The sequence below is a fragment of the Chiloscyllium punctatum genome, chromosome 3 (assembly GCF_047496795.1).
Source record: "Chiloscyllium punctatum isolate Juve2018m chromosome 3, sChiPun1.3, whole genome shotgun sequence".
In the NCBI taxonomy this organism is placed as follows: Eukaryota; Metazoa; Chordata; class Chondrichthyes; order Orectolobiformes; family Hemiscylliidae; genus Chiloscyllium; species Chiloscyllium punctatum.
The window spans coordinates 90,384,801-90,408,163 of record NC_092741.1 but is presented as its reverse complement, the minus strand read 5'-3'; the positions used below and the strand labels follow the sequence as shown (position 1 = coordinate 90,408,163).

Genomic DNA, 23,363 nt, shown 5'->3' with positions numbered 1-23,363 from the left:
ACCATTTGAACTGAAAATGACAGATAATGTGTCACAAAAAAAAACTTAAAGAAAGAAATAACTTTTTTTTTAAATGTCCTCAGGACATTCCCAACTGCTTTAAGCAAATTAAATATATTTTAAAATACTGATTGTTGTAACACAGGCATCAGAAATAGTTCGCCTACTTGGCACTAGTAGCAAGAAACCCTAATGATTAGGCTGTTACTTGTGCACAAGCCAGGTTTTATATATGTCCAGTAAAATTGCTAAGAGTCGAATCCCAGGGGATGTGCTCACAACTTTGTGTTCAGCAGAGGTTTAAGATAACCCTGGAAGATCCTCGGGAACACATTTTGCCCACAAACATCTATTCAACAGGAAATCTTGATCTTAAATGATGGCTTGTCTAGAACTTTGACTTAGTTGAACTCTGCTCCAATGGTAGACCCAGCCATATTACAAATTTGCATGAATTTGGTTAATCTGGCATTTCCCAGTCGAGAATTACCGTTTATCACAGGAATAATTTTGCTGGATTTGTTTTTCTGCCAACGGGAATGGTTACTAACTTTAACACAATCAGAAATTTGGATTATCTGAATTTGACTCATTGGGCAGAGTCTTATAGAGTGCGAAATGGTCTTTGATGAGACATGTGGACGAATCAGGCAAGAAGACTCGTGAGGCTAATGTTGATGTCAAATCCAGCTCACCGGTCTCATGTCCTGTGTCCATATTGACCCCAATAAGTTGTCAGTACTAGGGCTGGTGGGGATTGCTGGAGGCAGTCTGCTGATACTTTCTCCAGTGTCTCAACATTGTCACATCATTGGGCTCTGAGGATGTTTTCTGGGGGGGAAGAAACGGGCAGTTCTCCACCGATATAATTGGGAGGCTAGTTGCATCTGTAAGACACAAGACGCAGAAGGCATCACGGCCAGTAGAAGTGGTGTTTGATGCATGATACTGAGCGCCTGGATCTGCCAGTGTTGCAGTGGAATGATATGTGGCTGACTTACTCAGCCGCTGGAATATAGATGTCTCTGCCTCCCCATTGGAGTCATTCAGTCTTATCTAGCGAGGGTAAGAATTCTCCTCCTCTTATAAGGGATGGAAACAGAGAAATTAGGCATCCTCCACCTGGACAGCATTGTTGTGCCCCGTTATGGGATTCATTTCCCTGTGACAATATAAAGGGATGGAATGAGTAAGATACAAGTGGCTGGTATGGCTGTTTGGTCAGCTGCATGTGGGAGAAAGGTATTGTGAGGGAGTGATGCAGGTTTAGTCATGTGGGTGGGTAGGGCTAATGGGTAATGATTGCAGCACAGCGGATGATAGAACATGAACCCTGGTGAAAGGAGGGTTTGGTGGCAGACATGGAGTGAGTGTTATGTAGCAGAAAGGATGTACTGGCATTTACTCTGATGGAGCAGACAAAGTCATTGAAGCTTCTTTCACCACAGCAGCCCAGTAATCCACTCTCTCGAGACGTCACTGACCTGGATGATGATTTCTGACCAGGCTGGCAGTGTCTGGTGGTTCAGCTCCTTAGAGCCTCTAGTAAAAAGACACCTCTTTGTTGCACTGCTCCCTCAACCAGGATCTCCAGGTCCCTGATGGAGAAACATGGGGCAAACTCCTGTTTTAAATGTTCCCAACAGAAGCATAGGTATATGGTGTATTTCAAAATTCTGTAACCAATTTGTCTGCAGATTGCATTGTACCTTTCACAAATCTCTTCCGAATACATGTTACTGCCTATTCGTAATTCAACGTTTCCTTTGCAAACTATATTCATAGTTCCACATGGTCTTTTCATTGGGCATTCTAATGGCTGTGATACATTTGGAGCAGGATAGTAAGCTCACCAAAAGGAGAAAAACACACACACTTGCATTTTAGACATCAAGTACACATTCACAGTTGACTCATAAGCCATGGTATCGGACATGCTTTTGTTATCTCTGCTATACAATGAGCCTGTAGATATACCATTAATTGAAGCTTGAGCTGCAAGTTCTGTTAAGCACAAGGTCAGCCCTTTGTGTAACCGTGAGAGTGACTGCAGCATGATTAACAGCAATAATTTAACATTTAGCGAAGGGGAAAATATCTGTCTAAAGAGAAAGCTGTCTGAATCTTTTATATTACAGTACTATGAAGAACACATCTTATAAAAGTATTTCAGGCATTAGGAATCTGAAATAAAAGTGAGAAAAACTGAAAATATACAGCAGGCGATAGAGTATTTCTGGAGAGAATGAATATTTCAGGTTTGATGACCCTGAGAATACATTCCTGGAAATGTTAGTCTCTGGTATTAAGACAATGATGTGTATGAAATTAACTATTACTCTGAGCTTTAGTTGTTGGGAAGGCAATTCCATAATAGTATAGTCGTTGGACTAGTAATCCAAAGAACTAGGTAATACTCCGATTCATAGATTCATACAGTGCAGAAAAGGCCCTTCAGCCCATAACTACCACTAAAAGTACGCTAATCCCAATTTCTGCATTTGTCGCATATCCTCGAATGTTATGACATTTGAAGTGTTCATCCTATTTTTTTTTCAAACATTGTATGATTCCCAGCCACCACTACCTTGTCAGGCAGTGCATTGCAGATCCCCACCACTCACTGAATGAAAAGATTTCTTTCCCAAATCCCAAATCCCCTGTGAATCTCCTGCACTTACCCTAAAACAATATCCCCTCATGATTGACCCCTCAACAAAGGGGAACAATTACTCTTTACTCATCCTGTCCAACCCCTTATAATCTTATACATCTCAATCATGACCCTTTCAGTCTTCTCTGTTCTGAAGAAAACAATCCAAGCCTATCTAGTCTCTTCTTATAACTCAATTTCCCTATCCCAGGCAACATCCTGGTGAACCTCTTCTCTATCCCCTCTAGTACTATCACATACTTCCTGTACTGAGGTGACCAGAATTGCACACAGTATTCCACTAGTGGCCTGATCAATGCTCTGTGCAACCCAATGTTACCTTCATTGCTCTTATATTCTATCCCACGACTGATGAAAGCAAGTGTCCCATGTGACTCCTTAACTGTCTTATTGAGATGCTCTGCTGATTTCAGGGATCTGTGAATAATTACCCCAAGATCCCTCTGTTCCTCAAAGCTACCCAGTGCCCTGCCATTTATTAAATGCTCCCTCATCTTGTTTCTTTTCCAAAGTGTATTACCTCGCACTTATCAGGGTTAAATATTATTTGCCACTGCTCTACCCATCTGACCAACCCATCTATATCTTCTTTGCTATTAACCACACTACCAATCTTGGTGTTATCTGCAAATGTTTTAAGCATTTCCTCCCACATTTTCATCTATATCATTTTTATGTACATAACAAGCAATAAGGTTCCCAGTACTGATCCTTGTGGTACACCGCTGGACACAGGTCTCCAGTCACTCAAACAACCTTCGACCACCACCATTTGTGTCTTATTACTATAAGACCATAAGACATAGGAGTGGAAGTAAGGCCATTCGGCCCATCGAGTCCACTCCGCCATTCAATCATAGCTGATGGGCATTTCAACTCCACTTACCCGCATTCTCCCCGTAGCCCTTAATTCCTTGTGACATCAAGAATTTATCAATTTCTGCCATGAAGACATTTAGCGCCCCAGCCTTCACTGCACTCTGTGGCAATGAATTCCACAGGCCCACCACTCTCTGGCTGAAGAAATGTCTCCGCATTTCTGTTCTGAATTTACCCCCTCTAATTCTAAGGCTGTGTCCACGGGTCCTAGTCTCCTCGCCTAACGGAAACAATTTCCTCGCGTCCACCCTCTCCAAGCCATGTATTATCTTGTAAGTTTCTATTAGATCTCCCCTTAATCTTCTAAACTCCAATGAATACAATCCCAGGATCCTCAGCCGTTCCTCATATGTTAGACCTACCATTCCAGGGATCATCCGTGTGAATCTCCGCTGGACACGTTCCAGTGCCAGTATGTCCTTCCTGAGGTGTGGGGACCAAAACTGGACACAGTACTCCAAATGGGGCCTAACCAGAGCTTTATAAAGTCTCAGTAGCACAACTGTGCTTTTATATTCCAACCCTCTTGAGATAATTGACAACATTGCATTTGCTTTCTTAATCACGGACTCAACCTGCATGTTTACCTTTAGAGAATCCTCAACTAGCACTCCCAGATCCCTCTGTACTTTGGCTTTACGAATTTTCTCACCGTTTAGAAAGTAGTCCATGCTTGTATTCTTTTTTCCAAAGTGCAAGACCTCGCATTTGTTCATATTGAATTCCATCAGCCATTTCCTGCATCACTCTTCCAAACTGTCCAGATCCTTCTGCAGCCTCCCCACTTCCTCAGTACTACCTGCCTGTCCACCTAACTTTGTATCATCAGCAAACTTCGCTAGAATGCCCCCAGTCCCTTCATCCAGATCATTAATATATAATGTGAACAGTTGCGGCCCCAACACTGAACCCAGTGCGACACCACTTGTCACCGGCTGCCATTCCGAAAAATAACCTTTTATCCCAACTCTCTGCCTTCTGTCAGACAGCCAATCCTCAATCCATCCCAGTAGCTCACTTCGAACACCATGGACCCTCACCTTGCTCAGCAGCCTCCCGTATGGCACCTTATCAAAGGCCTTTTGGCAATCTAGGTAGATAACATCCACTGGGTTTCCCTGATCTAACCTACTTGTCACCTCTTCAAAGAACTCCAACAGGTTTGTCAGGCACGACCTCCCCTTACTAAATCCATGTTGACTTTTTCTAATCCGACCCTGCTCTTCCAAGAATTTAGAAACCTCATCCTTAATGATGGATTCTAGAATTTTACCAATAACCGAGGTTAGGCTAATTGGCCTATAATTTTCCATCTTTTGCCTTGATCCTTTCTTGAACAAGGGGGTTACAACAGCGATCTTCTAATCATCAGGGACTTTCCCTGACTCCAGTGACTTTTGAAAGATCTCAACCAACACCTCCCTAGTTCCTCAGCCACCTCCCTCAGAACTCTAGGATGTAGCCCATTAGAGCCAGGAGATTTATCAATTTTAAGACCTTTTAGCTTTTCTAGCCCTTTCTCTTTTGTAATGACAACCGTACTCAACTCAGCCCCCTGACTCCTTTTAATTGTTGGGATATTACTCATGTCTTCCACTGTGAAGACTGATGCAAAGTACTTATTAAGTTCTCCTGCTATTTCCTTTTCTCCCATCACTAGCTTCCAGCATCAGTTTGAAGTGGCCCAATGTCTACTCTTGCCTGTCGTTTGTTTCTTATGTATTGAAAGAAACTTTTACTATCATTTCTAATATTACTGGCTAGCCTACCTTCATATTTGATCCTCTCCTTCCTTATTTCTCTCTTTGTTATCCTCTGTTTGTTTTTGTAGCCTTCCCAATCTTCTGATTTCCCAGTGCTCTTGGCCACTTTATAGGATCTCTCTTTTTCTTTGATAGATTTCCTGACTTCCTTTGTCAGCCAAGGCTGTTTAATCCCTCCCCGGATAATCTTTCTCTTCTTGGGGATGAACCTCTGTACAGTGTCCTCAATTTTACCCACAAACTCCTGCCATTTTTGCTCTACTGTCTTCCCTGCTAGGCTCTGCTTCCAGTCTATTTTCGTCAGTTCCTCTCTCATGCCCTCATAATTACCTTTATTTAACTGTAACACCATTACATCCTATTTTGCCTTCTCTCTTTCAAACTGCAGACTGAACTCTACCATATTATGATCGCTGCTTCCTAAGTGTTCCCTTACTTTAAGATTTTTTATAAAGTCTGGTTCATTACATAGCACTAAGTCCAGAATAGCCTGCTCCCTTGTGGGCTCCATGACAAGCTGTTCCAAAAAGCCATCCTGTAAGTATTCCATGAATTCCCTTTCTTTGGATCCACTGGCAACATTATTTATCCAGTCCATCTGCATATTGAAGTCTCCCATGATAACCGTGACCTCGCCTTTCTGACATGCCTTCTCTATTTCCCTGTACATGTTGCATCCCTGGTCCTGACCACTGTTAAGAGGTCTGTACATAACTCCCACTATGGTTTTTTTGCCTGTGTGGTTCCTCAATTCCACCCACACAGACTCTACATCATCCGACGCTATGTCATTCAGTGCCATAGATTTAATTTTGTTCTTAACTAACAAGGCAACCCTGCCCCCTCTGCCCACCTCCCTGTCTTTTTGATAAGTTGAAAACCCTTGGATGTTTAACTGCCAGTCCTGACCCCCCTGTAACCACATCTCTGTGATACCTACCACATCATAATCATTCACTATGATCTGTGCCATTAGTTCGTCTGCTTTGTTATGAATGCTACGAGCATTCAGGTAAAGTGCCTTAATGCTAACTTTCTTATCAGAGATATTGGAAGTCATAAGATGTCCTAAGTTATCCTTCCTTTTTGCTGCATTCCCAGTCTGTCTCAAGTTTAAATCTGCCTGCACATATGCTATCTTGCCGCTTATCTTTCCATTTAACTCCATACTCCCTGTCGCTTTCACTTTCCCTTCCCCCCAACTCAGAAGTTTAAAGTCCTACTGACCACCCTATTTATCCTCTTCGCTAGACCATTGGTACCTGATCGGTTCAGGTGGAGACCGTCCCAACTGTACAGATCCTCCCGGTTCCAAAACTGATGCCAATGCCCCATGAAGTGGAATCCCTCTTTCCCACACCAATCCCTTAGCCACATGTTTACTTCCCTAGTTTTCTCCTACTAAGCCAGTTTCTAATCCATTTCACCATGTATCTCTCAATTCCACGTTCTTTAGCCTTCTCAATCAGTCTTACATGTGGAATCTTGTCGAAGGTTTTACAAAAATCTATGTAAACTGCATTAACTGACCTTCCCTCATCCACAATCTTGTACACATTTTCAAAAAGTTCTAACAAATTCGTTGGGCATGACATCTCTCTGGTGACGTCATGCTAATTATCCCTAATAATCCCGGGCCTTTCCAAGTGGGCATTACTTCGCTCCTTTAGAATTTTCTCCAACAGTTTTCCTATCACTGGTGAGTCAGGGCACCTGGCTTTGAATTTCACCACAGCTGATGGTAGAAAATGAAAATAATAAAAATCTGGAATTAAAAGTCTAATGATGATCATGAAATAAATGTCGATTGTCATAATTTTTAAAAATCTGATTCATTAATCCCCTTTTAGGGAAGAAAAACTGCTCTCCCAACCTTGTCCTTACCTGTCTACACTTGACTTCAGACCCATAACAATGTGGTTGACTTTTTAATGATATATTTTTATTGAAAAATAGACATTTTAATATTACAACAAATACAAAACAATACAATTCAAAACAATACGAAGAACACCAAAAGAAATTTTTAAAACCCAAACAGCCCTCATGTACAAATGTATAGTATAAACATATAAAACATATTTTAAAAAACCCCAATTAACTACTTAACTAAATAAATAATAACAAACTAATAAATAATAATAACAATAATACAGCTCAGCAAAACAAAACACGAACTCTTGAATATTGAGAGCTTAAACTTACACACAAGTTCGCAGTTCCCCCTCCCTGGATGTTGGACTCATAAAGCACAATCGATATGGCTATTTAAAAGCCCTTAACAGTGTGGCAGACAAATCTGTGTCCAGGTATTCTGAAAAGGGCTACCATCTCTTATAGAAATGCTTAGTTTTGTGGTGCACCATACTTGTGAGAAAATCCAAGGGGATTATACTCCATAACAATCTTACGCCAACCCGACAGGCCCAGGGGATTTTCGGACACCTAACCTAACAAGATATTCTTTCTTGCGCAGAAAGTGAGGATGTTGAAAAGTTTTTCTTATGCGCATCTACAGGGAACACACTGGGCGGGCCAAGAAGAAGTGAGATTGGGTCCTTCTCCACCCTTACACCCAAAATCCCCTCCATTGCACCTGCCACAGTGCTCCAGAATGTTAGAAGCCTACCCCATGGCCAGAGACAATGGGTAAGAGTACCCGTACTACCTTTACACTTGGGATATGTTGAAGATACCCCTGGTTTAAATTTTGACAAACGATCCAGAGCTAAGTGGACCTTGTGGAGAAACTTCAACTGTAAAACATGGGTCCCATTGCAAATTGATATCTTTCTTGCATTTTCCCAAATATCTTCCATGCCTTTGAGGAGACCTAGCTCTCTCTCCTACACCTTGCCGAGTCGATTGAACTCATCTGAGGGGGCACCCCCCCTCCCCCCCCCAATTGATGATATAAAGTGCTGACATAGGGATCAGTCAAAAGTGTAGCTTTTTTTAAATAAAACCCCTAACTTGAAAAAAACGAAAGAGGTCCCTGCTAGGTGGCTGGTATTTCTGCGCTAACTGATCAAAAGACATCATTGTGTCTCCCTCAAATAGATCGCCCATGCAAGACACACGCCTAACTGTCCAATGTTTGAATCCTGAACCCATCATCCCTGGTTGAAAACCTGGCGTACCCACTATAGGTGTAAGAAAAGATGTTTTGCCAATATTGCCTTCCCTCTGCTGAATTGCCCTCCATGCTTTAACAATATTGACAGCCATTGAATTATGGCAATATTCCTTAAATGTCCTCATTTTGTCCAAAAACAGCAAACTAGTAAGGAGGCACTTTGCCTGAGAGGTTTCGATATTTAACCATTTTGAAATAGGGTCCCCAAAAGCCCAATCACTCAAGTAAGATAGTTTTTAATGCCTAGGAGATCCACTCGCCCCATTCTGTAAGGCAATTGCTGTTTAGCTAATTTAATAAGGGGCCGGTTATGATGCCAAATAAAAGAGCTGAACCGGCTGTTCAGTTTCCTGAAGGTTTTACTTATCAAAAATCCGGGGCACCATCCGTATAGGGTACACCAAACAGGGGTGAATCTTCATCTTAATAAGCACTGTCCAACCCAACCATGAGACCAGAAGCACCTCCATCTTTGAAGGTCTGGTTTAATTTTGTCGAATAATTGAACAACCGATCAAGAGCTGGAGTGATGAATATGTTCAAATACATAAAACCCCCAGCGACCACTTAAATGGGAATCGAGATTCGCCCTTAAGACCTAGCACCTTTGTAAGACCACCCATAGGCACAGCCTCTGATTTTGCAAAATTAATCTTGTACCCCAAAAAGGTGCCAAACGAGCTGATGCATTGTATCAGGCAAGGCACCGAAACTGCTGGATTTGACAAAAAGATGAGGACATTGTCTGCATACAACGAAATCTTATGTAATTTTGACCCCACTTCTGGAGCTGATATATTGGGATGCCTAAGAATAGCCTCTGTCAACATTTAAATCACCAACATAAAAAACAATGGCAAAAGGGGTAGCCATTGCTAAAATTGCTTGATCGTACCCCATTGGTGAAGGCTGCAGCGAGAGGATCACTGTAGAGAACCTTCACCCATCTTATAAAGGCTTCGTTCAAGCCAAACCACTCTAGAGGATAAAGGGATCCATTTGCTAGTGCCTCTGGTCCACTATAGCATCCCACTCTTGGGGGGTGTTAGTGAGATCAGAAAAAAAGTCAATCCTGGAGTGATATCTGTGCAGATTGGGGGGAAAAGCATAAAATCCCTGCCTGTAGGTTGGAGACACCTCCAGATGTCCACCATCTCTAACTCCACATACAGATCTACTAATTGTTTAGTTTGTACAGAGAGTATCGGGGGGGGCCTTTGGGCAACATGTCTACTGTGGGATCCATGAGACAATGTAAATCTCCCCCTATAATGATATGCTGGGACTTGAGACATATCAGTTTAGAGAACGCATCTTCCAGAAATTTGAGGAGATGGACCGGAGGACAGTAAACATTTAAAACACCATATTCTTCTCCATTTATCAGGGCTTTGAGGATTACAAACCTCCCGTGTGTGTCTTTAGTGTACTCTAATAACTTAAATGGGAGATTCCTTCTAACCAATGTAGCCACTCCTCTCTTTCTGGTATTAAAAGATGAAAAGTAAACCCGATCAAAGCCATTCTGTTGTAACTTCAAATGTTCCCTACCATCCAAGTGTGACTCCTGTAATAAAGCAATATCCACCTTTTTCCTTTCTAAGACTCGAGAGTACCACCTTCCTCTTAGTTAGTGAGTGACTCCCTTTGATGTTCCAGGTACACCATTTAATGAAGTCATTAGCCATAACCTTCTGCAGTAACATTTAGATTCCAGAGAGGAGGAATTTGAATTACAAATAGCCAAGCCTTAGTTTCGCAAGACCCATCAAACATAAAAGCTACATAAACTAAAACCACTACAGTTAACAAACTGACAAAGCTATCAAAGACTGTATACAACAAAAACCAAAAACCAAACCATCATATAAAGTGCCAATGGTGCTGAATAGGGGAACTCACCCCCTGTCCAAAGGGGCCATCTACGCATCCCAAAACCCAACTTCCCATCCTGCTGCCAATACTGCAGCTAGGGCATTTAACTACCTGAACCAGACATAAACTGCCCGTAAGTAGGCATCTCGCCACCCCAACCATTTTCTCTCCTCCTAGCTGGAGCTGTACCACAAACACAAGAGAAAAGAAAGAAAATACACCATGAAATAACAATGTCAACAAAGAAATTTTGAAAGTAAAATGGTAAGCACCCCACCCATCCTTTTATGTAACTTAACTTGGAAATTGAAAGTGCACATCCCAACTGCTCTTGAGCATAGTTTAGACCAGATTATTACCGATTTTAAAAAAAAGAAAAGAAAGCCCTGACCAGACTTACTTTTTTTCTTTAAAGAAAAGTAGAGACATACCCAAACAACACTACTATTTGTCTATACTAAACTGTTCAGATGAAGTTAATTTGTCCACAAAGTGTCTTGCCTTCTCTGACGTGTCAAAAAGATGTACAGATCCATCTAGGGTGACCCAAAGCACAGCCAGTAGCCTCAGAGTACTGGATCCCGAGCTCCCTCAATCTTTTCTTGATACTGTCATAGGATTTTCTTTTCCGGATCACTGCTGCTGAGAAATCCTGGAAGAACAAGATCTTAAAACTAAGCTAGGGCCTTTAGGTCCTTCCTCTGGATTCTGGGAGCTTCCATGATTCTCTCCTTATTCTATAATGATGAAACTGCACCAAGACAGAAAGAGGACATTGGTCCAGATCTGACCTTCATGTCTGACCTGGTGAGCCCTCTCAGCCTTCAAGCTCCTCATTCCAGCCTCCAAATTAAGAAATTTCAGTAAACCAGTCCTCAATAAATTCCACCAGCCACTCAACTTCCTTACCCTCTGGCAGACCGACGATCCAAATATTCTTTTCTTCTGCCCCTCTTCTTGAGGACATCAACCTGGTCAAATAAATTACGGACCTGCGTCTCCAATGCCTGGATCCTATCCTTGGAGGAATTGGTCTCAGCTTCTACCATTGTGACCCTGCGTTCTACCTCATCCATCCTTTTTCTCCAGGTCTCCCAGCAGCTGTTCATGCTTCTGCAGCTTGATAGAAATCAAGGCCAGCTTCTCCTCTATCTCTTTCCCCACCATCTTGCAAGATTTCACGAGGTCCTTTACCAGGACCTGGTAGGAAATAGAGTCCAAGGATCCTGCAGGCTGGGCTGTGGACCCAGCCTCAGATGTACCTGATCCCTTCTTCTGCATCCCTGGATGACAAAAACTGAGGTACGTTGCTCTCTGACAGTTTCCTGTGACTCCATGAACTTTCAAGACTCCCAGGATATCGCGGTGGTCTGGGTAGGGCAGGTTAGGACTTTATCCCACTTGGGATGCGGTGTGGAGCTCTGCAATACCATCTTCCTAGATCGCTACCATCTTGGAACCCTCCATGGTTGACTGCCCTCTGTAGTAGCATAGCAAGCCACTTATCAACCATTAGTCATATCAACTGCTAAAAAGTCTCAAAAAATGAATGAAACTAGACACACCATCTGGCATTGACAAAGGCACTAGAAGTATTAGCAGCAACAGCAAACCTGTCAACCCAACAATGTCCTCCCTACTAACTCCTGGAGGCGAGTGCCAACATTGGGAGAGCTGTCTCACAGACTAATCAAGCAACATTCTGACACATTCATACACTCTAACTCATACCTGCAGACTTCAGACCCATAGCAATGTAATCGACACTCAAGTGTCCTATGAAATGGCCACTCAATTGTATCAATCATTATGAAGTCTCAACAAAGAAATGAAACTGGACGGACCACTTGCTATTGACCTAGGCACTGGAAAGACCATGGCAGAAACAGCCTTGTTGACTCTGCCGATTCCTCCTTACTAACATCTGGGGGCGAGTGGCAAAATTAAGAGAGCTATCTCTCAGATTATTCAAGCAACAGCCTGACATAGTCATGGATTCATAGCTTACAGACACTGTCTCTGACACCACCATCACTATCCTGAATATGTCCTGTCCCAGCAGCAGAGATGGCAGCATAGCTGTATACAGTTGGGACAAAGTTGCCCTAGGAATCCTCAACAATGACTCCAGACCCCATGAAGTCTCATGGCTTCAGGTCAAACATGGAAACCTCCTGCTGATTATTATGTACTGTCCTCCCTTGGCTGATGAATTGGTACTGCTCCATGTTAAACAACTCTTGGAGGAAGCACTGAGGTTGGTAAGGAAACGGGATGTACTCTGGGTAAGAGACTTCATTGTCCAGCGCCAAGAGTGGCTTGACAGCAGTACTACTGATTGAGCTGGTCAGGTCCTAAATTGCATAGCTGTTAGACTGGCTCTGCAGCAGGTGGTGAGGAAGCCAACAAGATGGAAAAACATACTTAACCTCATCCTTACCAATCTGCTGGCTGCAGATGCATCTGTCTGTGATAGTATTGGTAAGAGTGACCACTGAACGATCCTTGTGGAGATGATGCCCTGTCTTTAAAGTGAGAATAACCTCCATCGTGTTGTGTGGTACTATCACCAGGCTGGATGGGACAGACTGGAAACAGACTTATCATTTCAAGATTGGGATCCATGAAGTGTTATTGGCCACCACCTGCAGCAGAATTACACTCCAGTACAATCTGAAACTTCATAATCTGACATAAGCCCCATCTTATTGTTCCACTCAAACCAGGAGATGAGAGGAACACACATATAGGAATAGGCCATTCAGTCCATTGAGCCTGTTCTGCCTTTTAAGATCATGGCTGATTGAATGTTTCAATGCTTTTTACCTACACCAGCCACACAACTATTCATGGTGTTGGTATTCAAAAGTTTACCATAACTAACTTTTAAATATACACAATGTCTGAGCTTCCATTGACCTCTTAACGTAGAGTGTTCCAAAGATTTACCATCCTTTGAGTGAAAATGTTCTCCTTGTCTCAGATCCTTGCTAAACTTGTTCATGATACAACTGTAAGTGGAACATAAGTTGTGAAGTGATGTTGAGGCTAGGGGTTATGTAGGTAGGGCAGGTCAGTGGGCCTAGATCTGACAAACGAACATATTGTGGGAAAATGCGAACTTTTCTACCTTAGCAGGAAGAATAAAAATCAAGGATATCTTCTAAATGGTGAGAATTTGCAGAAATCAGAATTTAAAGAGATCTGACTGACCTAGGGCATAGATTTTTAAAAATTGTGCAGGTTCATCAAGTAATTAGGAAACTGATAGAATGATATTAATTATTGAGTGGAATTGGATACAAACATCTTCCATATATGATACAAAAATACAAAGACTGTACAAATACAGCAGCTTATGCTTCAATTCTACAGGGCATTGGTGAGACCATATCAGTTCTGGATGTAGGTTTGTAGGTGAGACCATATCAGTATTGGTCATCTTACTCCAGGAAGGTTGGAAGTGCGTAGGAAACCATTCAGAGAAGGTTCAACAGTCTAATACCCAAAATAGACAAGTTGTCTTATGAGGAAAAATTGGACAGGCTCAGCACACATTTTCTGAAGTTTAGAAGAATACGAGATGACTTGATTGAAACACAAGATTCTCTAAGAGAGTTTGATGGGGAGTTTGTTGCTTTCCTCTTATGGAAGAATCTAGAACTGGGGATTATTCTGGATGTAGGTTTGCTCGCTAAGCTGGAAATGAACCTCAACCTGAGCTACAAATCTTCTCAAAACTCGCTACCAGGGATGATTATTTAATAAGGGATTGCCCATTTAATACCGAGATAAGGAAACCTTTTTGTTTGCTTTGAGAGTGATGAGTCTTTAGAACTCAGGTGAAAGCAAAGTCTCTGAATATTTTCAATATGGGGCTAGAAAGATGCTTTATAAACAAGGAAGTGAAAAGTTATCAGGAGTGGGGAGGGGGGGTGGTGGAATATGGAGTAATCAGATCAGATATGAACTTATTTTATGATGGAACAGGCTTAAGGGGCTTACTCCTGCTGTTAATTCATATGTTCATACACTACAACTTATACAGTGTGGGCTCCTTGTGTGATTTCTTTTCTGTTTGCTGAGAATACTGTCTTTATATTGTGTATTCTCTAAATAGTATTTAGTTATTCATAATGTTACAAAACTTTAATGCGTGTACTTTAGTCTAATTTTCTAAGAAGGCCGAGTATACAGCTATATGTAGAGTGGAAACACTGCATTGTGAAAATTTACCTGTTGTCTTAAGCTTTACTTGAAGCTAGAGATATCTGTTGTGACAGATCTGTAGTGGGACAGAATTATTTCAGTGCCTGATATGCTGAGAACTGGGGCCTTGGCATATTGTAGACTGGAGGATATATCATTTCAATGCAACTATGGCACCAGCGGCAGCACAGAAATTACTTTTACCATCTCACTTATCAATTTTAAAGGTATACCTTTTTAAAGAAATACTTACCTGAAATTTTAAATGGCTTTTTTATTCCTTTCTAAATTGTGCTGGTCAAAATATATTGTTTGAGGGAAGTCTGCATTTTTCATTTTTCACCTTTAGTATTCATAAGCAATCAGGGCTTTGACAATTACGTCATTTATTTATCCTAGCTATAGAGTTAATGGAAAATATTACTCTACAGAAGCCTTTCACACAGGGGAATACAATAATAAAGTCACATGATTGACAATGATTCTTTAACCTCCAGATCATGTTTAGATAATTTGCCTTTTTCGAGAAAACAAGGTTTGCACTTGTGTTTTTAGCTGTCTGTTTGGAGGAAATGGTTTTTATGTTATGATAATCCGAGAGGGTAATCGTTGCTGGCTGACACCTGACGTGAGGTTTACACAGAGATGAGGTGACTCCAGAGTAAACTGGCGCTATGTTCACTCTATCGAGCTTTGAGCTATCTTTGTAGACAGCAGGATCAATGTGTAAGAGCATCCACCAGCACTAACATCCATCCAAGGCTCAGAAGTAATACTGAATGCAACAACTTGCATTGCTTTCACTTGAAGAATAGAGAAGTATTCAGACATTAAGGAGAGACTGTGTCCTGGGCAGAATTTCTTTGTCTTTGTTATTCCCACGGTGTAGCTGGAGAATGTCATAGCATAACTTTAAGAGTCGAACTGAATGTATTCAGCATGCCTGAGAAAACAGCTACTTGGTCCCAATCACCCCTTGTCTGTTGTTAACCCAGAACAAATTGGGTGGTGTGTGGGGTCGGATGGCAAACAGTAGTTTATCTCTAGCAGCTGAGAATGGAGCATGGACATAGTATTTGCCCATGAGACAGAGAGTGGGATTGTAAGAGAGCACCTCAGTGTAAGTTGTCACAGAACGTTTATGAAATATCCCTTGGGAATTTGACAAGGTCGGTGCAGTGGTGCCAGGAGATTGAGGAGAACTCTGCATTAGGAACTCTATTAGTTATAGTAAAAGTACATTTGATGGCGACAATAACAGACTCAAATAATGAAAGGACACCTAAAAGAAAGAAATCACAAATGTATTCGAAAAAGTTAGGACATTTTAAACAATGAACTTACTGCAAGAGATAATCATAATGGCATTAAACCTGTATCTGCGCCACTCAGTGGTTTGAGCCTGCAACTGCCATGCTGTTTTTAAAACAAAATACATCTTCTAATCAATCTGTTCAGAGATGTTACAACACATAGGAATTGCTGGGAAAAGGCTCAGCAGGTCTGGCAACATCTGAAGAGAAAGCAGAGTCAATGATTTGACCTGAAAGATTAATTCTGCTTTTTCTCCACAGATACTGTCAGACCAGCTGAGTGTTTCAAGCAATTTAGAGTCAAAGAGATATCCAGCATAGAAACAGACCCTTCAGTCCAATTCAATCATGTTGACCAGATAGCCTAAATAAGTCTAGTCCCATTTGCCAGTACTTGGCCCACATCCCTCTAAACCTTTCCTATTCATATACGTATCCGGATGCCTTTTAACTGTTATAATTGTACCAGCCTCCAGCACTTCCTCTGGCAGCTCAGTCCAGACACTCACCACTGTCTGTGTGAAAAGGTTGCTCATTAAGTCCCTTTTTAATTCTTACCCCGCTCACTTTAAACCTATGCACTCTATTTTGGACCTCCCAACCCCAGGGAAAAGGCCTTGTCTATTTAGGCAAAAGTGAGGACTGCAGATGCTGGAAACCAGAGTTTAGATCAGAGTGGTGCTGGAAAAGCACAGCAGGTCAGGCAGCTTGCTCCCCAGATGCTGCCTTGTCTATTTACCCTATCCATGCCCCTCATGATTTTATAAACTTCTAGAAGGGAACCCTCAGCTTCCAACGCTCCAGAGAAAATAACCCCTGCCTATTCAGCCTCTCCCTATAGCTCAAACTCTCAAACCCTGGCAACATCCTTTTCATTTTTTTTCTGAATCCCTCAATTTCACAATATCCTTCGTATAGGAGGGAGACCAGAACTGAACGCAGTATTCTAAAAGTGGCCTAACGAAGGTCCTGTACAGCCACAACATGACCTCCCAACTCCTATGCTCAATGCACTAATCAATAAAGGAAAACATACCAAACACGTTCTTCACTATCCTATCTACCTGTGATTCCACTTTGAATATGTATCTTTGTTTCTGCTTTCCAGCATCTGCACTTCTTTGGGTTTTTTTTTTATGTTATGACACACCTTTGGAGCAGGTGAGGCTTGAACCCTGGCCTTCTGGCTCAGAGGTAGGGACACTGCACCAAAAGAGCACCTTTTTGTTTGGTTTGAATTCATATCCCAAATAATGTGTCAACTAACATTCTGACTCCTGCACAGTTTTGTGACAAAAGATGTAAAACTCTAATCTTTTAAGCTCTATTGTACCATTACTAACGGATGTAACAGGATTTGAAGCTAAATGCTTGTATTTTTTTAAAATAAATGAATGGTCTTTCACTGGAATATCTGCCTAAATCTGAAGCTAATACATTACCAATCACTTGTTGCTCTGATGGCCAATCAAGACATAGTGAGATGTTCAGGCTGGACAAGTAGGCAGGGTGGTAAATAATTGATTCTAGCAAAGAGAAGTGGAGACATGTAAGAGGAGGGAATAGAAGGAAGCAGACATGGCAAGGGTTGAGAAGAGGTATGGCAGGGCTAACGGAGAGAGGAAAAGACCAGAACAGACAGAGCAAGGGATTGGAAGGAAAGGGACAAAGGAAAGGGGGCAGAGGAGGGAGCAATTAAGAATAGAAGGTGGAAAATGATGGACAGATTGAGGAGGTGGTTTTTTGAATAGCTCAAGGTATCCCATAATGCAATGTGATGAAAGGTCATTTTTCTGACTTCTTTCAGCATTGTTGATGTCATTGGCATCAGGTGAACTATGTGCTTCAACTACCATAAAGCAGGCTAACAAGAGCAATATGTCAAGCAGATTCTTTCTTCACATGATGTTCTGAATCATACTTTCCTGCAGAAACAATTGTTAATCCTTGCTGTTTTCATCTCCCTCACCCAAGAACACTAAGGCCAGATTTAACCATCTCACTACGATGTGTTTCAACTACTGTCTGACATACTTTATTAATCATTATTGCTTTTGTTAGTCAATATGAATGAATACACTGGGGTTGATGATAAGTTTGTGTGATCGTAATAATGGGTACTATTGAACCAGCTGCTATTTAAGATTGGAATTTAAAATGCATAGAAATGTAAAAATGGAGTACAGGTTCAGTATCAACCGTTTCATGCAAATCATTAAAATTCACCCTGTTGCAATAGTTGCAATCACGAATGGAGATGGTAAACTAACTGACATGCAACTCATGCACAAGACCAGGAATACAATGCACTCTTTCTTGTTCTACAATGAATAAGCAGTGAGATGGTGAGATCCGGTCTTGATGCCCTTAGATGAGGGAGGTGAAAATCAGCAAGAGGTAGCAATTGTTTCTGCAGAAAAGTAACTTCTGAACATCAAGTGAAGAAAGAATCTGCCTGACATGTTCCTGTCAGCCCACTAGCACTCATACATTAAGCTCAAACTGAAAGAATAGAATCTGGTTTTCAAGCATTCCTGGAGATTATGGAAACCTCCTTCAATATAAATTCTTGGACCAACGTACAAGTGGACAAACAATAAAGAGAAATATAACAAAGGAATTCCAAGCAAAAAGTTATTGCTTGTGCGTTGAGTCATTGTAATGGCAGCCACCAGGAACATTTGAGCATGTTTGCTGTTCATGGTATTCATGATATGAAATGTGGAAGGATTAAATATTAATGACTCCAAGTATTAGGATTGATTACCAGATGATCAATTCAACGGCCTAAGGCATTCATAATAATACTGTTTTTAAAATGATAAAAAGGTTCCCATTCTTCAGCTGGCTCAGAGACTATTATCCAAGTTGTATTGCTAAAAGCCCTCCTCAAGTAATTTTATTTGCTTATAGACTGCTCAGAGTCCGATGATTTACTGTCCTATTTTTCCTTTGTTTTTTGGACATTCCCCTTTCTTTCTCCTAATGTCTTCTGTTTGTTTTTACACTATTTTACCTCATCTTACAGTACTGTCAAGCTTAAATGCAGATGTGAAGTTGCATTGACAGACAGAGGATGAATCAGTCAAGAATACGTGTGACAGTATTCATGAAATATGCATGACAAAAAAATTGAAATAAAAACAAGATGTTGATACATCATTATTTTAAAGTAGAGCAAACGTGTTTTGGACTTGACTTCATTTAACAATAACATAATGCTTTGAGGCAGAATTTTACTGTAAGCTTTTATTTTGGATCAAATGTAACAGCCTCTCTTTGCAAGACCAGTTGTGAAATGAAAATTCAAGTTATGGAGTTTGTGAGAAGATTTGATAGCTGACTGTTTGGTAATACTTGGCAATACCAAGCTGCTCATTTCAATATACAAGTAACAGAAATATCAACAAAAGATATTCCAATGTAGGTGATATTCTAATGTAGATGTTAAAAGGAAAACCTGTGTGTTTTGTTTTACAGTCGAAGATGTGGACAGTATAGTATGAATCAAGTGCATTCCAGAAACATGGAGAGGCCTCAATATGAACGGTCCTCCTCCCAGGATTCTCTGGATGAACTCTCCATGGCTGACTACTGGAGTGAAGTGGAAAATATCCAGACAACCCAGGAAAATTGCCAGGAAGAGCAAGAAGAGGTGGCCGTGAAAGTGCCTGATGGTAAATGAAAGCTAATTAGATTAATTCAATTTGGTTATATCACGTAATTTATCAAAACTATTAGTTTTAGTAAGGCTTTTGACAAGGTCCCTCATGGTAGGCTCGTCGAGAAAACTAAGATGTATGGGATCCTCGATGACTTGACTGCATGGATTCAGAATTAGCTTGCTCATAGGAGGCAGAAGATATTGGTGGAAAGTTGTTTTTCTGACTGGAGGTTCATGTTTTAGATGAGAACGTAGATGGGTGGGTTAGTAAGTTTGAAGACAATACAAAAATGGGTAGAGTTGTGGGTAGTGTGGAAGGTTGTCAAAGAATTCAGCTGGATATAGATTAGTTACAGATATTGGTTATGAAATGGCAGATGGAGTTTAATCCAGGTAAGTGTAAGGTGCTGCATTTTGGGAGATCAAATATTAAGGGAAAGTATACAATTTAATACCAGGATCCTGAGCAGAGATGTATAGAGGGATCTTGGGGTTCAAGTCCATAGTTCCCTGAAAGTAGCCACACAAGTAGATAGGTAAGGAAGACAATGGCATGCTTGCCTTTATTGGTTGAAGAATTGAATAGAAGAGTCAGGATGTCATGTTGCAACTTTATAGGCCTTTGATTATAGAGTCATAGAGATGTACAACATGGAAACAGACCCATGATGCCGACCAGATATCCCAACCCAATCTAGTCCTACCTGCCAGCACCCGGCCCATATCTCTCCAAACCCATCCTATTCATACATTCATCCAAATGCCTCTTAAATGTTGCAATTGTACCAACCTCCACCACTTCCTCTACATTGCCTATTTATGCTGCTCATAATTTTGTAAACCTCTATAAGGTCACCCCTCAGCCTCTGACGCCACATGGAAAACAGCCCCAGCCTGTTCAGCCTCTCCCAATAGCTCAAATCATTTAAAGTGTTGTGTTCAATTCTGCTTGTCACTTGACAAGACAAGAAGGATGTGGACACTTAGGAGAGTGTGCAGAAGAGCTTTACCAGGATTCTCCCTGGATTAGAGTGTTTGAGCTATAAGGAGAGGCTAGAAAAAAATTCCGCTTGTTTTCTCTGAAGCGGCGGAGGTTGAGGGGAGACTTGATAGAAGTCTATAAATTTTAGGTTTATAAGTTTGATAGAAATGCTTTTCCAGAGTTGACATGTCTAATACTAGCTGAAAAATGTGTTGCTGAAAAAGTGCAGCAGGGCCGAAGAAGGGCTTATGCCCGAAACGTCGATTCTCCTGCTCCTTGGATTCTGCCTGACCTGCTGCGCTTTTCCAGCAACACATTTTTCAGCTCTGATCTCCAGCATCTGCAGTCCTCATTTTCTCCTATGTCTAATACTAGGCGGCATACATTTAAGGTGAGAGGGAGAAAGTTCAAAGGAGATGTGAGGGGCAAGTTTTTATTTAAAGAGTGGTAGGAGTCTGGAACACACTGCCTTGGGTGGTGGTGGAGGCACGTATGATAGGGGTTTTTAAGGAGTTTTTAGATAAGTGCATGAAGATGCAAGGTGTGGAGGGGTATGGACCAAGGGCAGAAAGAGGTTAGTTTAATTTGGTGTTATGCTTGGCAGAACATCTAATGAAAACAATCCAAGCCTATCTAATCATCTTATAACTCAATAGCTCCATCCCAGGCAACATCCCGGTGAACCTTCTCTGTACCCCATCTAGTGCTATCACCTCCCTCCTGGAGTGAGGTGACCTGAACTACTCCAGCTGTGGCCTGACTAGTGCTCTGTACCTCCAACATTACCTCCTTGATCTTATACTTCACACCACGACTTAAGAAAGCAGGTGCCCCATATGTTTTCTTGACCAATCTTACTGATGTACTCTGTCAACTTCATGGATCTGTGAATAATTAATCCAAGATCCCTTTGTTCCTCTGAGCTACCCAGTGTAATTTCATTCATTAAATACTCCCTCACCTTGTTTCTTCACCCAAACTGCATCACCTGTATTTACCAAACTATCTATACCTTCCTATAACCCACAAACGTCATCTTCACTATTAACCACCCTACCAATCTTGGTGTTAACTGCAGACTTGTTTAACTTTCCCCCCAAATTTTCATCTATATCATTTATGTACATAACAAGCAATAAGGGGCCCAGTACTGATCCTTATGGTACACTGCTGAATATCAGCCTTGAGTCACTCAAACGGTCTTCTACCACTGCCTTTTGTGTCCTATTTCCAACCAGTTTCTCAACTATCTCACCAAGGTTCCCTCAATTCCATGTGCTTTAATCTTCTCAATCAATCTCCCAAGTGGTACCTTGTCAAAAGCTTTGGTAAAATCCATATAACCTACATCAACTAAATTTGTCTCATCCTCCTACTTGATTACATTTTCAAAATAAAAATTCCTATGTTACAGTTGCAGACTTTTCACTCTAAAGTATGTCCAAAATCTGGAGCATGATACCGATGCTTGAAAGGGCAAATTGGTGGACCTACCTGGCCTGACTCGGTCACTGTTCCTTGACATTTCTCAGGAAGCTACAGCGGTGTCTGTCAAAGATAGGACAGGTGATTTGGGGATATCTCCATGGAATCATAGAGGATAAGTCTCTTATATCTATCTTTAACCACGGATAGAATATTTTGAATGCTAGTTTTTTGATTACATAGATTTTTGCCCATCAAAGCTCAAGCATTGGAAGACTGAAATGCTTGGAATAGAGATAGTAACAAATCATATTTTTAAGCATACCTAGAAGGAGCAAGAATTGGTCATTTGGCATCTTGAGCCTGATCATATTCAATATGATTATGGTTGATTGGGATAATGGCCTCAGATCCACTTTTCTGCTTTCCCTCCTTATCCCTCGACTCCCTTGGAGGTTAAAAATATGACTAACTCCGCTTTGAATATAATTCAAGTCTTGCAGCTTTTCTGCTCTCAGCAGTGCCACAGGGATGTCAGTGGCTGCTGGCAGTATTACACTAACCCAAGGCCTTAGTCTAAAAAAAGCTGAGGTGAGTGATGACAAGAAGGGGAAGAGGGGGCTCAGTAGTATGGTTAGGGGTTGCTTTTTCACAGGACCTCTTTTCCCACCCAACATCAGTGTCAAAGAAACACAATTGTCAAACACAATTTCCCTTTCATATGAAACCTTGTTGACTTTTTTTTTGGTTTGGATAACGATTTTTCTTAACATCCCGTTCCTACTTCCTCATAATAGGTTACATATATTTTTATGAACAGATATTAGGCTAAATAGTAGTTTCCTGCTTGTCTATCTCCCTCTGTTCTTGACCGACAGACCCCAAAGCCTACAATGACTGGTCACATGATGTGAAAGTTTGGCAATAACTCAAAGTCTCAGAGCCTAGCCCCAGTGTGTAGGAGTAGATTTTTTTCTTAACTGGTCAATTCACTAAATTTCTTTCTTGTCACTATTTGTCTTCAATCCATGTTTTCATTTTGTTCTCTATGCAGAAGGGGAGGTGGAGGCAGAATGGTTGAGGAATGCAGGCCTTTCAGGCCTAGTCAGCGGAGACACCCAGGAAAGTATAGCAATATTGTCAACCCTAACCCGTACGCAAGCAGAAGCTGTCCAGAGAAGAGTGGAAACTTTTACAATGACAATGAAGAAAAAGAACAAACAACATTTCCCTGATGTCAGGGACATCTTTAGTCCACAGGTAATTAGGAAGACGCATTCAGTCTAAAAGAAACTTGTGAAGCAGTCCTCTCATTCTTCTGAAGTTTGGATACCCATCAGTGGGGTTTCTGTGAGAGGAACTTTAATTACAGCAAAATGTTAAGAATTGTAAGGGACAGCACAGTGGCTCAGTGGTTAGCACTGCTACCTCATAGCACCAGGG

The 23,363-nt window shown here is 41.3% G+C and overlaps 1 protein-coding gene across 3 annotated transcripts in view; it reads left to right on the top strand.

Annotated features, from left to right (window-relative positions):
- Nucleotides 1–23,363, top strand: part of arhgap18 (Rho GTPase activating protein 18) — a 138,193-nt gene that overhangs the window by 77,899 nt on the left and 36,931 nt on the right. For all 3 annotated transcript variants that reach the window (XM_072556035.1, XM_072556034.1, XM_072556040.1), the window contains exons 2-3: nt 19,330–19,526; nt 22,975–23,180. In XM_072556035.1, the coding sequence (XP_072412136.1) occupies nt 19,330–19,526; nt 22,975–23,180 (403 nt within the window). The remainder of the gene's footprint in view (nt 1–19,329; nt 19,527–22,974; nt 23,181–23,363) is intronic.